The 23,254-nt window shown below is 42.1% G+C and overlaps 1 protein-coding gene across 1 annotated transcript; it reads right to left on the reverse strand.

The window, feature by feature from the left end:
* Nucleotides 1-2,917: 2,917 nt before the first annotated feature.
* pck2 (phosphoenolpyruvate carboxykinase 2 (mitochondrial)) lies at nucleotides 2,918-18,117 on the reverse strand. The gene is made up of 11 exons (XM_071908848.2): nucleotides 17,515-18,117; nucleotides 11,440-11,652; nucleotides 9,641-9,825; nucleotides 8,973-9,043; nucleotides 7,976-8,111; nucleotides 6,608-6,795; nucleotides 5,846-6,008; nucleotides 5,514-5,729; nucleotides 4,776-4,913; nucleotides 3,719-3,814; nucleotides 2,918-3,459 (listed from the first exon to the last, which is right to left on the reverse strand). The coding sequence occupies exons 1-11, from the start codon at nucleotides 17,544-17,546 to the stop codon at nucleotides 2,990-2,992; spliced, it is 1,908 nt and encodes a 635-aa protein (XP_071764949.1). The 5' UTR covers nucleotides 17,547-18,117; the 3' UTR covers nucleotides 2,918-2,989.
* Nucleotides 18,118-23,254: the final 5,137 nt, after the last annotated feature.

Genomic DNA, 23,254 nt, shown 5'->3' on the forward strand with positions numbered 1-23,254 from the left:
CAGCCTTCTCCAAAACAACTGAAGTCAATGGGGACCTGTTCCAAAACAAAAACAGCCAAACAATCACACTGTGAATAGAAAGACCTATACACCATTATTTGTTGCAAATCAATCAGCTGTAGTTAAGATTTGCACTAAATTATGGTGTAAATATACTGCAGGTCTTTTTGGAACTCTGAAGAACTGGTCCCCACTGACTTCAGTTGTTTTGGAGAAGGCTGCTATGGAGTTGTGCTGGCAACCTCCCTGTGTGTTATATGGACAAACTTCACCTGTGTTTCAACTGGCATGAGGGTGAGTAGATGATGACAGAATTTTCATTTTTGGGTGAACTATTCCTTTAAAGATTAAGACAAAAAGCTCATGAATAAGACACCAACTGGGATTCAAACCATCAGTGTCAGTTCATATACAGCATATACAGGGCTTGAAATTAACACCCGCCAACCCGCCAAATGCGGGTAAAAATGTACTGTGGCGGGTAACATTGTAAAGTTACTAGCCAATTTGGCTGGTGATGAACCAAGCTCTAAATATTTGAAGGAGGCTGTGGGGTAGAATCGTTTGCGCGAGACCGCGAGTATACAAAGCAGTGTTGCCAACTTTTCAGACCCCCCTGGCGACTTTATTTCTCAAAAGTGACTAGCGACAAATCTGGCGACTTTTTCTGACCATGGGAAGCAATGTTAATGTGTTGAATCCCAAAGCATTTGGCAATAAATTGGTTCGGCTGATGCCGGTTTTCTCTACTTGCTTGTCTAATCCAGAGAGGTCTGATGATCACAGCGCTTCCCACACAGCGCTGCCCCCTCCCTTCGCTGAGAGCAGGGACTGTAGGATAGGGTCCACTTGTAATTTCTACCGGCGTACACCGAAACTGGCCCGGGTGGGCGGAGTCAGCACTTATATTAAAACGGGCTATGCCGCGGCGTGCATAACAAGTGCAGCATTATATATTGATATGCAAATTATCGTATGACGTCATCTGGCGACTTCTAGCGACTTTCTGAGCAGCCAATAGCTACTTTCCTTGGAAAAGAGTTGGCAACACTGAGGATAAAAATGAAAACAAAGGCAAAAGAAGGCGAAAATGAGGACATTTAATGCCAAATGGCGATCGGGTCGTGAGTGTCAAAGACCACAAAAACTGCGAAGAGCGACCTCCAGAGCTTGACAATCAAGCAGGCCAAGACAGGTGTTTTGGAAGACAGTGTCGCCGTTAAGAGCCTTGTATCGATGAAATCCACACAATTTGAAATCAACGCAATTTATGAATATCAGTAAAATACTGTAATTTATAGATATATTATGCTAGATCTTTTATTTTTACTAATACCTATGCTTAAATTAACCCAGTGGCACTCATAATCTGGTTTATTTCAAGAAAAACATTTTGGCTAGTGGAAATTCCAATTGGCTGGTAACTTTAAAATCTAGTAGCCATATTGGCTGGTGATCAAAAAAGTTAATTTCAAGCCCTGAGCATATCATACTAAAGGGCGTTCAGTGCTACTTAACATCCTGTTAACCATGTTAATACTGTAATTTTGGTCTGTGGATAGCATGTCGTTTTCAAAGTCAGTTTTCAAAATGTTCACATTTGGATAATATATATTTTTATGACTGTGCATGTTGACCCCACCCATCTCTTGCTGTGTGATTTGCAATGTCAGATACATGCAAATAAAATGTATATAGGGATGTAACCAAATACGGTTCTGTAGTCATATTAACAGTAGTAGTACAGTATTAGTGTAGTATTATTAAGTTTAAATTGTTTTTATAAATACCAGAGATTATTTTTTATTTTGTTTGCTCATGCATCACATTTTTTTTTTAATCATACATTCATTTGCACTTTAATTACTGTAAAAATAAATATGAAGAGCCCACACTGTGTCTGAATTTGAGGTTGAGGTTATTTATTCATTGCACTGTAATAAAAACGTTGACATCCAACTTTTAATAATATCTAATAATCTCAGTCTTGCTTATTGGTCCAACATTTCATATTATTAGTGTGTAAACATTACCTGAAATCATACATTTCAATCAGAAACAATACAAAAAGTGGCAAAATGAATTATGCATAATGAAACTCTACCCCACTGGAAATCTGATACATGTTTTGACTAGTTTCTTCCCTAACGGACTTCTGATAAATGGTTTTTGGGTATCAATCAAACTCAACTTAAAACAAAGGGCTTTTTCTGGAGATGTAGTCAAAAGAGTATTAAAAGAGCCGCTGCTCGAACTCGCTTAAAAGCTTTTGAGTAAAAATATTAAAATTTTGTCAGAACTTTGCCAAAAAGATCTTTGGGGTGTAGCTTGTAAACATCAGGAGCCTGAACACTGTATTGTAAAATGTCTGGAAGGCACTACTAGGCTCGGTTGATTGTGCTTTATTACCCTGCTGGGTTAGCCTGGCCGTCTGCATTACTGACCAGGAGTAAAGGGAGAAACCGCGTGCATGACACCACATTACATGATAACTATTGCTTCACGGAAATCTGGACCTTCATGTTGAGAGTCCAACTTCCACTGAACAGTGTGTTTGACAGTTCACTTGTTCCCTTCCCACAGTATTGCAGCATCAGTGTGTGAAGTAGTGTCCAAAAGGTAGGTTATAGTTTTGTAGCTCTTCAGCTTTTACCCACCCCTCTCATTTAATTCCTTCCTGATTTCTCTCCATAAGAGGAAGAGAGAGGCAGGAGTCACTGGTACCTTTACATGCACAGTGTCCCGGCTACTGGCCATACTCTGGCCAACTCACGGTTTACTTCAACCTTTGATATCCTGTGACTGATTATCCCTTTTGTCACGAATGAACACATTAACAGAATATTCCTATTTACCTTCAGAACCCAATTCTCTGTGCATGTAAACGTAGCTAATGGCTGTGATTGTACCCCAACAGCTGAATCCTATGTCATCCGTGACTCCTTCCTTACTCCCACTAACCTCCTCCCCCCTCCCTGACGGTAGCGTTTTAATTCCGCACCCTCTCCTCCAGCGCCTTCAGCTCGGCCTCCACCTGAGGCGGCAGGTCGGCCCCCACCTGCTGGGTGAAGTAGGCTCTCAACTCCTGGGTCTCCTTCTGCCAGAAGGGCTTGGGCAGGTCGAACAGGGCCCCCATATCCACCTTGCTGCCTAGCCCTTTTGTATCGATGGCGCCATCTTGTGGCACCCATCCAATAATGCTCTTTCTGGCCGCCTCGTCCTCCCTCTCCCGGCTGCAGCGCTTGAAGATCCACTCCAGCACGCGGGCGTTCTCCCCGAAGCCGGGCCAGAGGAAGGAGCCGGTCGCGGGGTCCTTCCTGAACCAGTTGACGTGGAAGATCTTGGGCAGCTGAGTGGGCGCCTTGCGGTTCTCCATGCTCAGCCAGTGAGCGAGGTAGTCGCCGAAGTTGTAGCCGAAGAACGGCCGCATGGCGAAGGGGTCGTGCATGATCACCTTGCCTGGGGGAAAAGATTCATTTCATGTAAACAAACTCCAAGTCAGTACCCGTATCACTGAGAATGAATGAAGCCATAAAACACACATCTAAAAAACTAGCAATTATTTTAAAATGGATCCTGGTTTTCACATGTGAATCAGTACCAATGCAAATAGGATACCATATGTCATACTCATAATACAATAGCATATTTTTTGTACACATTTACAATACAAACAGGCATTAGAGCTTATGAAAATCTGAGGTTTGTGAGTCTGTACCTTTATGCTCAGCAGCTGCTGTGGACTCGGACCTCATGGCGGCTCCAACGAACACACCGTGGCGCCAGTTAAACGTCTCATACACCAGAGGGACTCCTGACAAATGCACAGGGTCAAAGGTCAACCACACGATATCAACAATTCATCATGTTTACTTCATGCTCACAGCTGCTCGTAACACAATTTGATGTGTGTATTGTGTTGTTGTTGATGTGAGATCTTGTTCTAATGACTCTTAAACATTTAACATGCTGCAAACTAGTTTTCCTGTGATGATAATGAAGTCTGTAAATTAGAAGGAAACAAGCATTGTGCAGCCTGAAGCAGGGCATGTATACGTGTATCTGCATGTACATATACTGTATGTTCAACCCTCTGATCAATGTTTTTCATAATAAGTGGGTATGACAAGACGGTGACATCTGACCTGTCCTCTATTCGTTCATTCACCACGTCAGTGCTCAACTGAGGCAAGGTCAGCAGTGTGGGAACATCATGATCATCATGAGCCACACATGCTAGAATTTATCCTTAGCTTTATTTGGACTGCTTGAAAAAGAATTACTTCTCCTACCCTTGTAAATTATATTGACCTTGAAAAGGTCAATATATACAAGGAAAAGGCAGATATAAAAGGAGGATATTAAAAAAAATGTAATGCAACATGTGGCTATTTTTGTTTTTTAACAAGTTGGGGAAACTTTCTAGTTTTCCACTTGTCTCTTCAACTTCTTTACTAAATTGGCTACTTGCAATCATGGCAATTCTTGAATGTTGATTTATTTACTGTTTTCACTTGAGGAGTTCATTGCCAAAATTCCATAATTTTGTGTTCTCATCATTTTCATGTGATATCAATAAAAAAATGCCATCTCTCTCATTAGCTCTTATTTTATTGTTAGGACTGCAGTGCTGTGTATTTATTTGGTGCTTGTAATGTTGGTGATCTAGGAATTTAAGCTCACTCTGGATAAGAGTGTCAGCTAAATGCCTAAAATGTAAATGTTTTTTTCCCAAACAAAACTCTTGATGTGTATCAAGTCGGAGCAGCACTGACCTTCTGGCCTCCTGCCACCAAAGACAATGGCGTCGATGGGAACGCCCTCCTCGCTCTCCCACTGGGGGTCGATGATGGGACACTGAGAGGCTGGGGTGCAGAACCGGGAGTTGGGGTGGGCACACAGAGCAGAACTTCCTGTTGACAGAGAGGGACAAACAGTGTAAATTTAGTGTAAATAAAGTTGGAACATGTTGTTGAGTATCTGCTGTTATCATTGCTGCTGTTGTGTAAACCTATTTTTGTGCTGTAATGTTTTTCTACCTTTGTTATGTAAAATGTTTTACTTTTACTTTATCAAATAGAGTAATTAAGCAAAAAATATCATAACCATCTACATATGAATATTACATGGCCATCCATACTGTGTGTTGGTGTCAGTAATGTAATTTAAGGAAATTCAGCACATAGACGGTCATATAAATAGAATATAAAATTTAACAAACCTGACCTATATAACAATTTAACATAAAATGATGTTTCTTAAACTGAGGCCACACAAATTAATTCCACAGCCAATGACTTCAATCATAAAACAAACAGTCATAACTCTCACTGGAGAGCAATGCTGCGCTTCAGGTCACTCTGATACTAAAAAGGTCATCGCTTGGGAGCAGTAAGTACCACTCCATACCACCAGGTGGCACCGTTGACACTATGGCTCTTGAGTTCACCTCTTTGCGTTTCATTGGTCATGATGTCTTTGTAAAACATACACAGTCTTTGGGCTGCAGTTACCTGTCTTCCAGGTTTTGCCATGCCAGTCTGTGAGTGTGACGCCGGATGCGGGGGCGTCCAGGCCTTCCCACCACACTCCTCCATCGCTGGTCTCGCCGACGTTGGTGAACACGGTGTTTTTGGCGATGGTGGACATGGCATGGGGGTTAGTCTTGGCTGAGGTTCCCGGGGCCACGCCAAAGAAACCATTCTCTGGGTTGATGGCCCTCAGTTTACCTGGAGAATAGTGTTGAAAAGTGGTATGGGTGGGGAAAACAGGAAGAGGTACCGCTCTATAAATGTATTAACAGATGTGTGTGTGTTTGTGTGTGTGTGTGTGTGTGTATCCTCACCCTGGCTGTCGAACTTCATCCAAGCGATGTCGTCTCCCACACACTCGACCTTCCATCCCGGCAGAGCTGGTTTCATCATGGCCAGGTTGGTTTTACCACAGGCACTGGGGAAGGCCGCCGCTACGTAGCGCTTCACTCCCTGAGGGTTGGTGATGCCTAGGATCTGAGGAGGAGAGGAGAGGAGAGGGGAGGAGAGGAGAGGAGAGGGGAGGAGAGGAGAGGAGAGGAGAGGAGAGGAGAGGAGGGGAGGGAATATGAGAGTGGTGAGTAAAGCTATGGAAAGGACAAACACTCCCTAAAATGCATTTCTGCATGAGAACAGTAGCATCCCAGCAAAATGTGTCTAGCAAACCATCACACTGTATGTCAACACGTCAGGAATAATCCTCACTCAAAAGCAAAGTGCAGCTTAGCCAAATTATGTCCAGGTACTTTTGGAGGGACAGAAGCCACTGTTCTTTCTGCAGTAATCTACAAAACATGCAGGGAATCTCCTGCACACTGCCTTGTACTTGCAACTACAACATTTTATTGAAAATACACATTTCCATCCTATGTTCAATGTAGGGTAAAAGCAGAAGAAGATACGGCTGGACAATTATGGCTAAAATGATAATGTTGATTATTTTGAATACTTTCATAATTGATGTTTTTTTTACTGCAGTGTTGGCTTTGTGACTATTTTCACCTACAGCAGACACTGTAAATGTAATGTAATGTTTCAATATCGTTGTGCATCCTCTTCTTCAAGCCCTTCCTCACCAGCATGTGCTCGGCCAGCCAGCCCTCGTCCTTGGCGATGCGGGAGGCGATGCGGAGGGCAAAGCACTTCTTCCCCAGGAGGGAGTTTCCTCCGTAGCCGCTGCCGAAGGACAGGATCTGCCTGCTGTCTGGCAGGTGAGATATCAGCACCTTTTCTGGGTTACAGGGCCACGAGTTGACCAGGGGGGCTGGAGAGGAGAGAGAGAGAGACAGAGATGGGAGAGGGATGGGTGGTGGGATGAGAGAGGGGGAGATGGATGGAGAGAGAAGGAAAGGCGGGTTTAGGGAGCGAGGGAAGGAGGGTTAGGGGTGGAGAAACGGAGATGGGATGACAGACGGGATGATGGAGGAATGGAGAAAGAGCCAAAGGTAAGAGGGAGGGAGGGATGAGGGAGGAAGATGGAGGTAGGCAGAGATGGATGGAGGGATGGGGGTTGGGAGGGAAGGATAAATAGAGGGAGGACAGAGAGACCAGAGAGGAGGATGGAAACGGTAGGATGGGCGGTGGGGATAAGATGGAGAGGTGGGAGGGATGAGGGGAAGGAGAAAGGGAGAGAGACGGAGTGAAGTTTAGGTTGAGAGGGAGGGGGGGGGTGGAGGGACCGCAGGGTGATATGCAAGAACGGGACGGGAGAGATGGAGGAAATAAGGAAGAGAGGAAAGAATGGAGGAGGAAAACAAGGGGAAGGGGGGATGGAAGAGAGGAAGGGATGTGAAGAGTGAGGGGGAGGTAGGAGGGGATAATTGGAGGGAGGGATGGATGGGAGGATGGACAAAGGACAAATGTATGAGGATTGAAGGAGGGAAAGGAGGAGGGAAGGGGGAGACAGATAGATGGAGATGTAGTGATGGATGTAAGGAATAAAATGTGACAATTGGGAGGGGAAATGGGGAAAACAAAGGTGAAGCTCATGTTGGGCGATCATGGTGAAAAACTAAACCTGTATGTATGATTCAAGATATGAGCATTATTATGTTATTTATGTACGAATCAAAGAATAGCTTCACACAAACACACTCCTTACAGATGTAGCCACTGACATGTCCCTCTTTGCAGAACATACAAACCTAAATCTTTCTTATCTTTTAAATCATTTTTTCTCACTCATTTCGCCTTGCTTTTTTGTAACAATCCTATTTTTTTTTATCTCCATTTTATGTTTTATTTTTATGTTTTTCTTATCTTGCTTTCATTTATTTTGCAAGGTAAGATTCTGTATGCTTTTTACTCCTTTGCAAAGATCTTTGTAACTGTGCTTTGAAAAGTTCTATATGAATAATAGACTACTATTATTATAAACCTATCAAACCTTGTAAAATGAGTACAAAGCACAAAAAGAGCTTGGTTCATCCCCTTGCAACTGGTACCTTTGAGTGGTAAGGGCCGTCCTACAGAGTGTTGGCAGCGGACGAACTCCACCCCTTCAGCCAGTTTGCTCAGGACCGGCGAGCCCATGCGCGTCATGATCCCCATGCTGGCCACGACGTACGGCGAGTCCGTCACCTGGAAGGACAAGAAACCGTTATCATACTTCTCTGCGAGGTCTTATGAGGATAAAAAAATGATTTACAGTGATTTTAGTACAGCTAAGAGGCATTGTACGGCACAACAGAGCGGTTTATTGCTTTAATAAAACAATTGTAATACACCATTGCAATAAAAAGAGGACGCAAATGTCCAATAAACCTTAATTTCAAGCAATAATAATTAAATAATAGTCACAATTAAATGTTACTCTTCCACCAAGCAATATAGTTCAATATGGTCAGCAGTAGATAAACAAAGTGGATGCTAAGCGACATATAAGTACGAGTATGAGTGGTGAACAGCTTTGAATGTGACTCAGCCAATCAGAGCTGAGGACTGGAACTGTCAAAAGGTTTTATAATTTTATATCTACATACATAAAGTATCCAATTAATATGGAGACTACATGTTATGCTGTACTACCATGAAAACTCGACTACCTTTCAGTGAGAAATTAGCCTTACGGAGATGAAAAAAATTCATGAAAAAGAAGACAATATTGCCTTTCAGTCAGTACATTAACTATTAGGCATACAAGCAAACTGGTGACTGCATCTTGTACATATATTAAAGCAAGAGTACAGTACAGTAAACTACAGTAAAGCTGTGTTTCTTGAACTATAGGCTGGGACATAAAAATTTAAGGTGAGTCCCCACATTGTACGAGTACCAGGATGTTTTAATGAACATCGGCCCCAAGGTGAAAATTTGGTAAACAAGGTGTCACCCTGGAAGAGGCTCATTAAAGCATATTGTAACTCAAGGCCACAGTTTTGATTCCCAAATCATAGCTTGAGAAACACTAAGGTAAAGTGTAAAGTGAAGCGGAGTCAGTACCTGGACTCCATATTTAGACAGAGAGGAGCCTACTGGCCCCATACTGAAGGGGATCACATACATGGTCCGACCTACAGAGAGGGTAAAGGGGAGAAGTTAATACAACACATTAATGAGGTTTATTTTTCTATCATCATAGGCAATACTTAAAACATTTATCAGACTGACAAATGTTGGAAAACTTTAATTCAGGCCCCACCTTCCTCAAAATGTATAAATGAAAGATTTAGTGAATATTAGGTTGAAGATGTCATGGGATTTTCTCATTAATGTATTTCTGTGACATTTGTGGTAATGACACAAACAGTAGTGCCAATGACTTGCATCATGCTTTCGTTTTGGCTAAAAGTCACACATAAATAAATAACATAGCAATAATATGCATTTTTAAGTAAATAAGTGTATTTAACAGGCACTCCACCCACCTCTTCCTCAAAAACAACATTGGGCCAATCTCTTTTACAAGAAAAAAAGAAAAAGAAAAGATCAATTTCCTTGTTTATTCCTGTTAATCATTTCGTTGTGTCCATTTGCCAATGAGTAAAAAATTAACATTCGAACATGTAACACTTTCAAAAGCCATTTGAAAAGGAGGGAAGTTGAAACCCATCTCCTCCATGGCAACAAGGGACAAACATGATTTTTTCTGTTGGTATTGTGTTGTGTACCTGCCATGCAGCCGGGGAAACGCTCCTCTCTGGCCTTCTGCCAGTCCGCCTCGCTCATCCAGCTGCCCAGCTGGCTCTTGGCCCCCCCGCTGGGGATGGGGATGGTGTCCCTCTGCTTCTTGGTCACAATCACCGTCTTGCTCTCCACCCGAGCCACGTCCTTGGGGTCTGTGCGCGCCAGCCAGCTGCCGACAACAACCATCGTGAACTCAGAGCACCGTGCAGAAAAATTATGAATTGTGAAGGAGGATAATACAAATACATTCACACTAAGAAGCGAGGCTGGGAGAGAGTGCTAGTATTGCTAGCGATGTAGCTGTAAGCACCCAGATGGTGTGTATCTAAAGTCTATTACAGTCTGAGTTTGTATGACCACAAACATATCAATATCTGGATGTAACTGTAAGTAAATGCAGTAAAAAATGTAACTCAATCCACACGTTAGCAATCTATACTCCTTGCCCATATTTCCCACCAATACAGTCTCTATAACATGCAGCTGAATCAACATCATACATTTGTAGATATTTGTCTTTTTTCCCTGCTGCATCCTCTTACTTTTGCTACTGCAACAATATAATTTCCCCACAGGGAATCACTTAAGTGTCATCTTATCTTATATTACATAACCGTCATAAATGGTCCATCTGGTTACTGTAAGTGCAAACGTGTAAAAGCAACAGTGAAGTACTGCTGCAGTATTGTTCTGCTCTACAGGATCTGTCACCTGGATGGCTGAGAGACAAGTTTTGTGTTACAGTTTGGCTATTCAGTTCTGTTTTATAACATTTGTTTGTATGTCTGTACGTCCTTTCACCACATTGGCAGTAACATTACTATGTTATTACTATACTGTGATATGCATACACCAAATGACCAGGTTAAAATCCTAGTGCTTTCACTGACTGAGAAAGAAGAGGCTACAGCAGCTACAGTACTACTGCAGCAGAAAGTGTCCATGATAGTGGACAGTGCAGCTACTGGCTCTCAGCCCACATCCATAGCTTGTCATTTTGGAAACCTGTCTCATGAAGGCAAACAATAAAAGCTGCTGTACTGATAGCTAAGTATAATGTATTACGTCTAATCAGCAGTGATGAAAGTTCATTAATAATACACCTTTAGCTGTCTTATCTAGTTTTATGACGTGAGAGGGCTGGTGTCTGTGTGCCTGGCATAACTCATGGTTGGCTTCAGGTCCACAGTGTGAGAAACGTGACTGAGAGGCAGACTGATCTTTGTGTTGTAGAGAGGAGTTGATAAAATAATGTGATTAGAGATCAGCAAACAGCGGCAGATATAGATACTGAGGAAAGAACGGGACAACCGGTCAGGGTCATGCTACTGCATGATTTGTTCTGGTTCAATATAGAAGCCCTGATCCATTATTGGACTGACTTTAGCTTTTTATCTTAGTGTGGTTTGGTTGTGAAGTTTATTTTGAAGCACTGTCATTTTAGAAGTGCTATATAAAGAAAGGCTATGATTATTATAAACCTATGAAACCTCGTAAAATGAGTACAAAGCACAAAAAGAGCTTGGTTCAGCCTCCTGGAACTGTTGACATTGATTATTGTTATCACTATTGTTGTTGTTCAAGACTGTAGTGACCCAAATACTACAGTGAATACTAGAGCGAATTAGGACAGCTGACTAATCTTTCGACAAGCATCCTCCCTGCTGAAGTGTCTTGAGCAGGGATCAATGAAATATAATGTTAAAACACTGCATCACATCATATTACCCATTGCCTTGTTTCAGCGACAGGGGATGTTTGCAGGGACACGTGAAGCCCTTACCAGTTCTCATATTTGGGAAGCCTCTTGACCATCCCTTCCTTCTCCAGGCCCGCCAGGATGTTGGCTGTTTCCTCCGGCGTCCCCGTCACCACGTGCACACCGGCAGGCTTGCACTCCTCCACCGCCCCCTTGACAAACTCCGCCACGGCCGGGGGCAGCGAGGGGATGGAGGCCAGGGAGCGAACCCCGACACTCGCCCCAACACCACCCCGCCTGGAAGAGAGGGGAAGGGACAGCCCGGGTTAGAGCAGTGTGGCATTAAGTGATCTATCAGTGAGCTAGCTAATTAGAGCAGAGATCCAATAGAAACGTCTAGTGAAGAGGTATTATATCTCCATGCAGACTAATGTGATAATACTGATTTGCTTTTTTGGCTTGAGAATGAGGCTTTTTAGTCTTCTTTAAGCCTTTGGGCAGTGGGCAGTTTTTGGTCCAAAAACAGAGTCCAGGACAGAAAGTCTCAGCACCTGGCAAAGTAATGGTTGAGTCATTGGTATTGATCAACAACGCTATCAACCCCTGCAGATAGATTATGGTCCTTTTGTGCTATGGGGCAATAAAAAATCTTACATACTGCCCCTTCAAGTTTTACATTGTCGTTGACACTGAAGAACAATACACACTCCCAAGAAAGTAGGTGGCAGCATTCACCTTTCTCACAGGTTTCTGACCTGCCATTAAACATAGAGCTGAGTCCCGGGCAGACTAAAATAGATCCACAAATAGCAGTTCATCTTATTTACACACATTTCATATAAAGGTAAATATTGTGTCATCTACTGAGATAAGATTTGAAAGGCGGATCTCTATCAACAGTTTCAAAATGAAGACGACCGGCACATCTGGAGATGGAAAAGAGAATAGACCGCTGGCCTGAAGAGATGGAGAGGAGGGACGGACAGAGGAAGGAGGGATGGAGGGATGGGAGAGAAGGAAGGGTGTATATCCAAACACGCTGACACTTTGTTTTTATGACCTGGGTATTCTGGGTACTGCACGGACAATAAAGAAAACAGGCTTGAAGCTACGACACCGTTCAAAACAACATGGAGACGGAAGTACCAGAACGATAACATGTATTTGTTTTGGCTGTCGTATATCAAGAGGACGATACCGATATCAGTTTTTTTTCACAAACAGCAATCTGTCTAAGGATTAATTATTAAAGTCAATACATTGATAGCATATATATTAGATCAATCAGTCACTATTGAGAGACTGAGAGAGAGACAGAGAAAGAGACTGATTTCATTCAGTGGTAGGAGATCAGTGGGACAATTTGCATTTACGATGACCTGTGGTTGAACTGGGCGTAACTCTACACAGTTAGGACAGACTCAACAACCAACACGTCTATAATGCATAATACAAGCCTGATCTACTAATGCAGTGTTCTTTCCACTGTGTCGGGCTTGCCCCTGTGTGTTACACCCTGCGAGGATATTTATTCATGCAAAACCTGCAAAGGGAACAGCTCTTCTAAACAGGAACTGATAATTGTTTGGGGAGATATAAAATCTGAAACGTCAGGTAATGGGGGTTTGTGATCTATCATCTAATGCTGCAGTGGCCTGGTAGAAAACTTAATTGTCCCTTGATAGTTCCTTACTGGCTATAGATGCATCACTGAATATAGAGGGAATAGAAATGTCCTACATGGAAAACACATAAGCTCCTCTGTCATCTCATTCAATCATTTTCTGGCATGCTCATATTACCGTGGTCTGGTTTAAATGACTGAGGATCAACTGGATGGACCGGCTCTGACCAGAGTCCTCACTGACTGAACTGGAGAGACGGTCTATCTCCCTCTAGACATCCTTATTAAATACTAACCTTTGTTGACCTTTGTCAACTTTTAAATCACCTTTTAAAAAGCATTTTACACGCAGGCTATGATATGTTTCCCCCCCCGATACTTCTGTAACCCTGTTTATAACTGATGTCTGGAATTTATATTGATTGCCTCATTGGTTTTTATTAATTGTTGTTTAATTGGTTGTAAAGTTCCCGCAAAAAAAAAAATCTCATAATACCACAAAGTTCCCATAGATGCCCATTCATTTTTGACACTGTTTGGTTCTGGTTGGATTTAAAGGCCATTGGGTCATGAAACATTCACAACACATAAAGGACCACAAACGCTTTCAATACAAGTAAAAAAATCCCAAAAGTGGAGTTAGATGGCTTCCATGTGACAGCAGTGACACCGAGATGCCTTTGCTGCCCCGGGGTAGTTAGTGCAACCTGAGAGCCTGGAAATAGACGCCTCCACATAAAGGGAGAGGCATGTAGGGGGCCAGCCTATTGTTTGTTGGCAGTACGATATTCACAAACACAAGTCACTGAAAGGGCAAGCTGTTAAAATACAGGCCTTGTGTGTGTGTGTTCCTTTATTTCCCTTTTGTCGAGCAATGGTCGGCTAAACTGGAAAAAGGCAGTGTGTGTGTGTGTGAGTTTTGCGTCTGACTGTCTGCGCCTGCGGCCCGACTGGTTGACCTGAGATGTCCTCTTCAAAAAAAGAATGTGGATTTAGATGCTGCACTGCTCAAATGAGAAACCCAAAAGGAACTGTAAAGAAACGTTTTACTTGCTATAACAAGTAAAGAGCTGGTTTGCGCTTTAATTTGACTCACATTCCAGCTTGTGTCCAAGGCGGCGGATACTTGGAGAGACTAGGAATACAAATCACACTCCTCTACTTCGGCCGCTGGTTGAAAGAGAGAGACGGGGGTGCCCTGTTAAGCGGAGGCACGCAACTCTCAATTGGCTGCATTGAGTGTGTCATTACATATCATGTGCACACACACTTACAGACACACATACATCTGGTCAGAGCGTACAAAGGGCACATGCAGTACGCAAGCCTAGAAGCACTCACTGAGAAGATAACGTGTAACTTGATGGTGAGCGGGCAGGGAGCCAAGAACATGCCAACCTCAGGGTTCAAACTCTCACAGGACATTTATCCTTTAGCAAGCCAGCTGTTTAACCATTGATGTATTGGTAATTAATCATGAACAACCTGCAGTTTATGCTGCCAATGTATGCCTGACATACAGTGAAAAACATATTTAGATTGTGAGTTAAAGTTAGTCTTGTTTTGCTTTTTGCTCATCTACAGAGTAATATGGATTTTACATCCAAAGCTGAGTATAAATGTGATGTGTTTGATATGTTTACTACCAGTTTTGGATTGAGGACTTTATTAGACTATGGTCAACTTTTATCTCATTGTCTCAACACTTATGCTTCTCAGAATTAAGCTTTGCAGATGTACAGGGGTTTTCCTGCATATTTAACTGTTTAACAGTCAGGCCAATTGTATTTTCTGACCAACTAAACAAAAATTTGACCTCCAAGATGCCATACAAAACACTGATGCAATTTCTCTTGCATTTGGGATTCAGAATTTCCAGCTGCATTGTCTGTGAAGATTGTTGGTTGGTCTTATTAGAAGTCTACATCCCCCACTCATCAGACCCTCTCTACTGGCCAATTTACCACCTACGTCCTTGTAAAAGCTTTGGAACAATACTGATGTGTAGCAGAAATCAAACGTTTTTTTCAAAGACGTTTAAACACTTTTCGACTAAGGTCTAAACAAGTAAATGAAAGATAAATGTAAGTGGAACAAAAAGGAAGAACAGTGTTATAATTGTACCCATGACTGACCTTTTGCCCTAGAAGTATTGGACCAAGGCAAGCCCAAAAAAGCACAAGCATTTTGTCAGTCTTATCTGAAATTTGATGAGAATCAATCTACTTCAAGGAGGTCTATAGCCTCTACTTCACATGAACTTATAGTCTTTTCCCCCCCAGAAAATCAATTAAACATGCACCCAACCAATCCGCTCTGTCATGCCACTGATTACCATAACCATCCGTGTGGCGCTGAGCATTATCTCAAATGTGATTAGGATTAGAAAGGAGATGAGTTGCAGTGAATTTAAAATGAACTAATAGAAGCAAAGCATTTGTTAATTGTTAATTTGTTCAAGTGCTAGCTGACTCGAGATAGAGAATGAAGGAGAAAGCAGTGGGTTGAGATCAGCACCTCTATTCTTCCCTCTTTACATCAAAATCTTTTATTAGTCCTCAGCAGCTTCCGATGACCTTTGCCCTCCCAACTGCCCCGCTCATTCATCCCTTCAGGCCTGTCTCTCTCCCTTCCCCGATCCCATCCTCCCTTTCCTCTCCCCATCCCCCATATCTGATGAGCCACACTGCAAGTTGAGCATGCTTCCATTTAAGAAAATCGGCATGTAGATTTAACAATGTAAAACACCGTAAAACACCATAAAACATCATAAAACAGTCTACAGAGGCTTGCAAACCCTTTCTACATGCTCTAGACTGACAAAAAGGTGGAGACTACCTTGCAGCATTTAAAAGTTATAATTGAATTTCCCATGATGACTTCTGAGGGAGGGGGGATTTTGAAACAGGGCATCTTGAGTGAGAGCTTTTGTAAGCAGGGATGTTATCCAGAACAGAGCACCTGAGTGAGGCATGGCAAGAACAGATAACGATGTGAACGCATCAGCTCCCCAACCCCTGTTCCCCCGGGCCGGCTCTTGGCTCCAGCTGGGCTGAGAAGGGGTTCCTTTTCCCCCAGAACAATGAAACACACCTCCAAAATCAGCAGGCCAATCCTCATGCACCACAAGCAGGCACACCCACACTCCCCCCCCCCCCCCCATCGCCCGGACTAGTCCTGGTCAATAGTCTCATAGGGCAGAGTCTACCCATGAAGCAGGGACATGCACAAATACTGCATACATGAGGCTTACACATGCCAAGGTGAGTACAGAGGGGGGGAAATACATGAGAAGTCCTTCAGGGTATTCAGGCAGATGGAAAGATAATGGTAGATGCAGACTCCAGCCCCTGGTATCTCTCAACTAGAAACATATACAATACCACAAATGCACAGGAACATGGGCCCTTCTTTAGTTTTGAGCTGTCACTCACTCACATGCCCTCGCCACACAGCCAGTCAGTCACTCACATGCGTCCCCCCCCCCCCAATGGGAAACAAAAGCACACACACACACACAATGCCACGGAGCGCTCACATTTACTCCCCGAGTCCCTGTGTGACACGGTATCATCACAAACCCTGGAGGAAAGAGTGGCGAAGAGAGGGAATGTAGAAAGATGACAGTGGCTTTTTTTTTTTTTTTAAACCACACACAGCTTTGAAACCTTGTCTTATCACAGGCTGTTTCTCTGAAATCAAGTCTGTCAGGTTTTTGGAAGCAGGCTGACAGTCAATACCCAAACAGTTTTCACTACCAGGTTAGACTTTGTGGCGTGGTATAATGGCAAATAAGGACATTTGTGGTCCATTTTACTTAAATGTCACCCTTCTTGGAAATGAAGGCTACTCTAGAAGTTGAGGGATGTGTGATTCCTGTGCAGTAAAAGCATACAGGATGAATGTTTATCTAGGAATAGTGCCAAAGACCATATCTCAGATTGGTTTACAGCGACTGGTTTCAAGAATCTTTATCTATCCAATATGTTGTTAAAACCTCTAAGACAATAGTCAGAGAGGCTAAAAATCTGTCTTGCTCGCCCAAATTACACTGTGAAAATGTTGCCTCAGATAAAGTGGTAAACAATTATCAGACTGAAACTTTGCAACAAAGTCCAGATCAAACAGGCAGAATAGGCCTACAGTTACCCCTAATACACTTTATATAATATGTTTCAACAACATACGCTTCGAAATATACCAAATTGGCCAAAAATGTATTTGTACATTTAGATGACATTCAGTCAAAATACGTTTGTTTTGGATATCCATGCAAATATACAGTATATTGGCAACAACACATACGAAGAAAAGAAGAAACAATGAATGACACCTACATGTACAAATACATTTTGGCATTTTTTTGTTTATTTTGAACATAAAGTTATATCTAAACATATTCTTAAGTACACTGAAATGGGTTTTACTGTGGGCCCGTGTACTGTTAATGAAAGGTACACACTGTGCCCATTACATGTGCAAACGGAACAACGTAATAATAATGATATAAAGACACAGAAAGTCATGAGACTCACCTTCGTATAACTCCGAGCAAAAGGCACGACATCTCCGGGGGAAATAAAACTAGCTTATCAAATATAAAACGCTAAAGTAAAAAAAAAAACACATACAGCTGAAGAGGTAAAGTGCAGAGCTGTGGCTAGAGCTGCTCACAACTCATATCTGACTGGTCTGCAGTGAGAGGACCGAGGACCGAGGACCTTGCACTTTGCAACACGTGTACATTCACAAAGATACACCTTGATGCAGCCCGGTAAACAGTACGTCGTCCAACTAAACTCCAGCTAGGAGACTCTATATTAGTATTAATCCACACTTTAAAGATAGCTTCCCTAAGTGACGATACGGTCAGTACCGGCTGTACAAATCTTTAGCTTATTCTAACTACTTCTGCAGCTTTTTCAAGTAAAGTTGTGATGCTGGTCACCGCGTCCAGCATCAAGACCACCGTTCAAGACAGCGCGGAGGCGTTTCTCGTCGCTAAATAAAAGTGCACTTCGTCTCTTAAAAAGGACATGAAAACAGCATTTAAACGACTGTCCATAAACTATGATATTCTGTATCCTACTTCGCTTCGGCTCACATCGCAGGTTGCGCTCATACTGTTGTGTTTTCTGCTAAAATCACGAACTGACCGCCCCTGCTGGCTGATGCAAGTTCCCCAACTAGTTCCTCCTCGGCGAACAGACCCGCGGAGCGAACCTGTGGAGTTTCAACCCGGAAGTACGGAGGCCGGGGTACGGAAAGGGATCTTCACTGTTGACAGTAATGTTAAGAAGCCCGCTTTCCCTCACCTTAGACTTAGACTGCCAGCAGTTACTTTGAGTTTCAGTGAAATCTATGACATGATACACGCGTTGCTATTGACATACTTTTCTGTCAGACAACTGCTCGACCAAAAATGGGCTTAATTTAGGGTCACGAAATGCTAATGTGACACTATATTTGGTTGGAATGAACTACTAATGTTTGGCTGACAACCTGCATCCAGTCTTAGGTCATGATGGTACGACTGAACACCACTGCACTAGAGGATTATCGGTCTGATTTACACCAGTTGAAACAGTGGTTAAGTTTGCATGTCCACATAAGATGCTTCGTTTCAGCTTTCTCAAAAAACTGAAGTGGCCGGGTCCTGGTTCTTTAGAATTCCAAAAAGGGCAAAAATGACCATAAAATAACTCAGAACAGCCAACATTTACGGTTACTAATACATATTTGTTCTCACTACTGCAGGAATTTTCTCTTTCCCAACTTTCTGCACTGCAAATACACTACTTTTGCACTACTTTTCTTTTAAAACTGCATGAGAAAAATGGGGCTTTCAGGTGAGACAGTGCATGGCTGACATCAGCTGACTGCATATCAACCTATCTCTGAAAAAACAAATCTATCTTATCAGACCATTCACCTTTACTTGTAACATTACTAAAGGGAGCATGCAAAACCTGCTCTTACACAACAGTGTAACAGTGTGTTCAGTTGGCTGAACTTTTTTCACAGCTTCTACCCCCACCAGCCACAAAGAAGAAATTTAGATCTGAGTTAACTGTCGTCATGTTACATGATTTCTGGGTAGTGAAGTCCTCCAAACAGTTCCCTCTTGCTGCCATTGGAGGCTGCAAAGGAGCAAAGTTGCCTACTGCAGCATTAAGTAATGATTAATGAATCTTATGGGAGAATATTGCTGTAACTAATTATTCATCTCAACACACTCATATGTCAGTTGAATGAGTGTCACTGATTTTGACTGTGACACATGGGCCAGCCCTCCTTCCTCAAGAGGTTTGTGCCTCATTCTAAATGTACAAAGCAATCTAGTGTGTCCCAGTCTGGTTTGTAAATTGTGAATTTCCTGTTAATGTTTCTACACTGGGAACTGGGGGAGGGGTCACACACACACACACACACACACGCACGAGGGGAAGTAAAGGGGTGGGGGTTGTACAGTAGGACACAGATATGAGAGAGAGTGAGATAATACAGTCCGACATGTCTGGTTAAACTTCTGCCCTCATGCCTCATGTTCTGATATGGCCTGCAGAGTCAGCAGCCAGCCATACAGGCTCCTCATGCACATGGGTACTCACACACACACACACACACGTTATGAATTAATGCATACATTCTTCCTGCCCAAAAATGCAGCCCATGGTTATGAAAGGGAACATTCAGAAATGCTGCAAAAAATCGAAACAGTGAGAAGTCATGACATCTATAATCATTTAACTGTGTGACTTGAAGGAGTGCGTTAAGTTGCAGTCACATTTGACATGTAGTGTACTTGGGTGTGACTGGCTTACTGAACTATATTTGTCTGTTAAAGGTCACAAAGGCTGATAGTCCATCTGTAACTATTTGAAGTAAAGTCTTGTCCTGTGACAGTATCTCACCCTGCTTTTTAAAGGCCAGGTTCAAACACACAGCATCACCAGCACACAGTATGTAGCTGAACCCACTGAGCCAGCAGCACACATACTCACTCCTCCCAAACCTTAACCAGGAGGTGTAACTGAACCCTAGAGCCTTCAGATCCGTACATGCATGTGCATAGTAATTTTAAAAGAGAGAAAAGCTGGTCTCAGATCAGCTTGTCAAGACATGTGATGCTCGTGGCCCGCGGCCTGCAGCGGCATGAGAAGGTCTTCTTGTTCGTTTTGACTGCCTGCACTTGAAGATCATTTGGAGAAAAGAAAAAAAAAATGACACAGTAACATCTAAAAAAGAGACTGAATTCAGAATCTGTATTTTCTTGTCTGTGTTATATTGATTAATCAAGTAATTGAATTGTAACATGCTAGTTATTGACTGTTTCTTGCAATTAAATAGTAATAAGAAGAAGGTTTATGGTACATGCTTGTGTTTTCATCAACATGTGATGATTCTGCAGAGGGGAAAATCATCAACATTTGACAGACTACTACCAAGACCTGAGGTTATTTAAGTATGAGAGAATAGAAGGGAGAGGAGATCTGAAGCTAGTTTGTTGTATTGAAGGATTACCTTTACCAGGCTTGTCACATTATGGCAAAACGTTTGAACATTTTGTCCTTCAGCTATTTTAAAAATGGTTTGTTAGCTTTATTAGCATTTCTCAGTCAGACCAAGCTGCAGATTACTAACAAACTAGCTTGGGGCTAGCTGTAGCCATTAGTCTGTATGTGGAATGCTAATGATGCTACCTTGTTGTAGGGCTGTTTGGTGAAATTAAACGGCAACACGGAAACTTTTCTCCTACATTGTGCCTGGTGATGATACATAACAAAGCAACAGTCAAAAGGTATTTCTATAAGTCACATGTCTTGTTACACAAGTGATGCTATAGCAGTGCTCCTTTTCCTAGACACTCCAAGAATGTGTGCCCAGTACTGCAATAATCCGAATCAAAATGACTATATTTCGTAAGTAAAACTAATGTACAGGAACTACAGGACCTCAAATCCAGTGCAAGGGAACAGTGAAATATATACAATAGACAGTAGACTATACATATATGCATTCAGCATTCTGTCACTAGGCATTAATATGGCCTCACAGTATGACTATAGCTGTACAGTATAGGTATAGGTGAGACAGTGTACAGTGAGATAATTTGACTGGGGTGAGAAGCACTAAATACGTTCTATGTATTATCCCATACTCCTTCCCTCCCTCCATCTGTTTCACCCCCATCTCTCTCTCTCTCTCTCTCTCTCTCTCTCTCTCTCTCTCTCTCTCTCTCTCTCTCTCTCTCTCTCTCTCTCTCTTTCTCTCTCTCTCTCTCTGTTCTGTTCAGAGGCATGACCTTTGTCCAGAGTATTTCTCAACAGCTACCCTGAAACAAATAGCACTCTTCTGAGTTTTAATCACTCACTCAATCAAATCAAACAATCAATAATTAATGGTTTTCACATAACAAACAGTTCTGAATGCAACCTTTGGCCTTTGGATCTAACCTTGACCAATCATGCCCGAGGTAATACTGTATTTGACTGTATTGTCAAATACACAAACTGGACAAACTGTATTTGACTGTATGATCAAGTACACAAACTAGACATTTTGTAAACTTTAAGCTTAATTATCACTATCATTTCTTGTCTTTTTAATATATTATATAAGCAGAAAGAGAGAAAGTATCTAACTGACCAAAAACTGATAGCAAGTAATCACCTCTTTTAAATTTCATTCATCAACCCAATGATTTAATTTATTCTTGGGTTTATTCATCTTAATGTGATGAATTAGATAATAGATATGTTCCATTTAACTGATAACACCCTACTCTACCGTAACACTGCATGATGGCATTACGGCGATGATAGCAGTTTAACACTGTAGTCTACCTGGACTGTGTTTACAATGGGTGGCTCTAAGGTCCTTTTTGTCCACTCAGGAGCCTGTATTTGTTTTAGGCTGCCTGGCTCTTTCCACACAACTCCTGATGCAAGAGCCCATGTGACACTGTACGACAACAATTACCTGGAATAGTTGCTGCAATGGTAGACACACTTTGGCCTTAGCATTATGGGGAGTCCGATCAATAGTGAGCTAAAGCGGACCCTTCCTGCTGCTGTGATCGTTTCAATGTGTTTCAACATGGAGGACAGTGAAGACGTGGATTCAAAAACTGGCACTGGTTAAATCCACATTACACTTCAGATGAGTTAACAGAGAAAGACTACTGTATATTCACCGTTATCGTAGTATTTTTCAATATATCTCATGAAAAATAGACTGAACTAGAATGAGAATCATATTGATCTTTCCAGTTGCAATAAAGCAACAGGTTGGTGAGATATTATTTTGCGGCTAATTTCAAGGACAAACTGGCATTCATTCTGTCTCTTTTAGTGCAGAGTCTTCTGCTTTTTTACCAGCCTACATACTGGTATTAATATTACAATATATACTTGTGTTGTGCTAGTTACTGTCCTATTGCACAGTAGACTAGTACTGTATGTTTATATAGGTTTATAAAGCTATTTAAACATATGATTTGGATAAAAAACACCCACCAAATGGCATATGGAGCTTCATCCAATATGATGTTAATCATTATCTATTACAGTAACAGTGGTTTGAGTGTTGAGCAGCTCACTGAGCCTCTCCGTGTCTCCACCAGGAGCAGCAGCGCCATCTAACGGACACAGGCAGAACTGCAGCATGTCAAGTCAGGCAATGCAGCCTATAAAATCTATAAAATAGCCTCCATCAGCATCAGGGGTCCCACACCCTATTGAACCTTTTCACGTTAAGAACCCCTAAACTGTTAAGCATTTGACCACGGGCCCCCATTTGATAAGACTGTGTCTCAAGGAAGATTTTGGTTGTTAGATGAGTTAGAAAAGAATTACATGATAGTATATATTAACAATAATAGCAATGGAGAGAGGGAAACTCCTGATCAAAATGGTGTTTGTTATACATTCTGTTATTGTGCTAGTGAGTTAAAATATAATGCAACTGAACCAGTTCTAATTTTTACTGGCGACCCCCTTGAACCATGTCAAGTCCCCTAAAGGTCCCCGAACCCCACTTTGGGAACCACGCCCTATATAACACAGTAGACTAAATAATTATCTTTTATAAAGTTAATGGAAGTTATTTTTGTCCACAAACCAAGTTTTAAATATGGAAATAATGACAGAGATACAAATAACATGTAATTTCTATCAAAAGGCGACTTGACTGATCTGTGCCTCCTAACGGGGTTTTCCAAAACGAACCGTTTAAAAACTACAAGTCCCACAATGCACGCGGGATCGCTCGCTG

Source organism: Centroberyx gerrardi, chromosome 22 (assembly GCF_048128805.1).
Source record: "Centroberyx gerrardi isolate f3 chromosome 22, fCenGer3.hap1.cur.20231027, whole genome shotgun sequence".
Lineage (NCBI taxonomy): Eukaryota > Metazoa > Chordata > Actinopteri > Beryciformes > Berycidae > Centroberyx > Centroberyx gerrardi.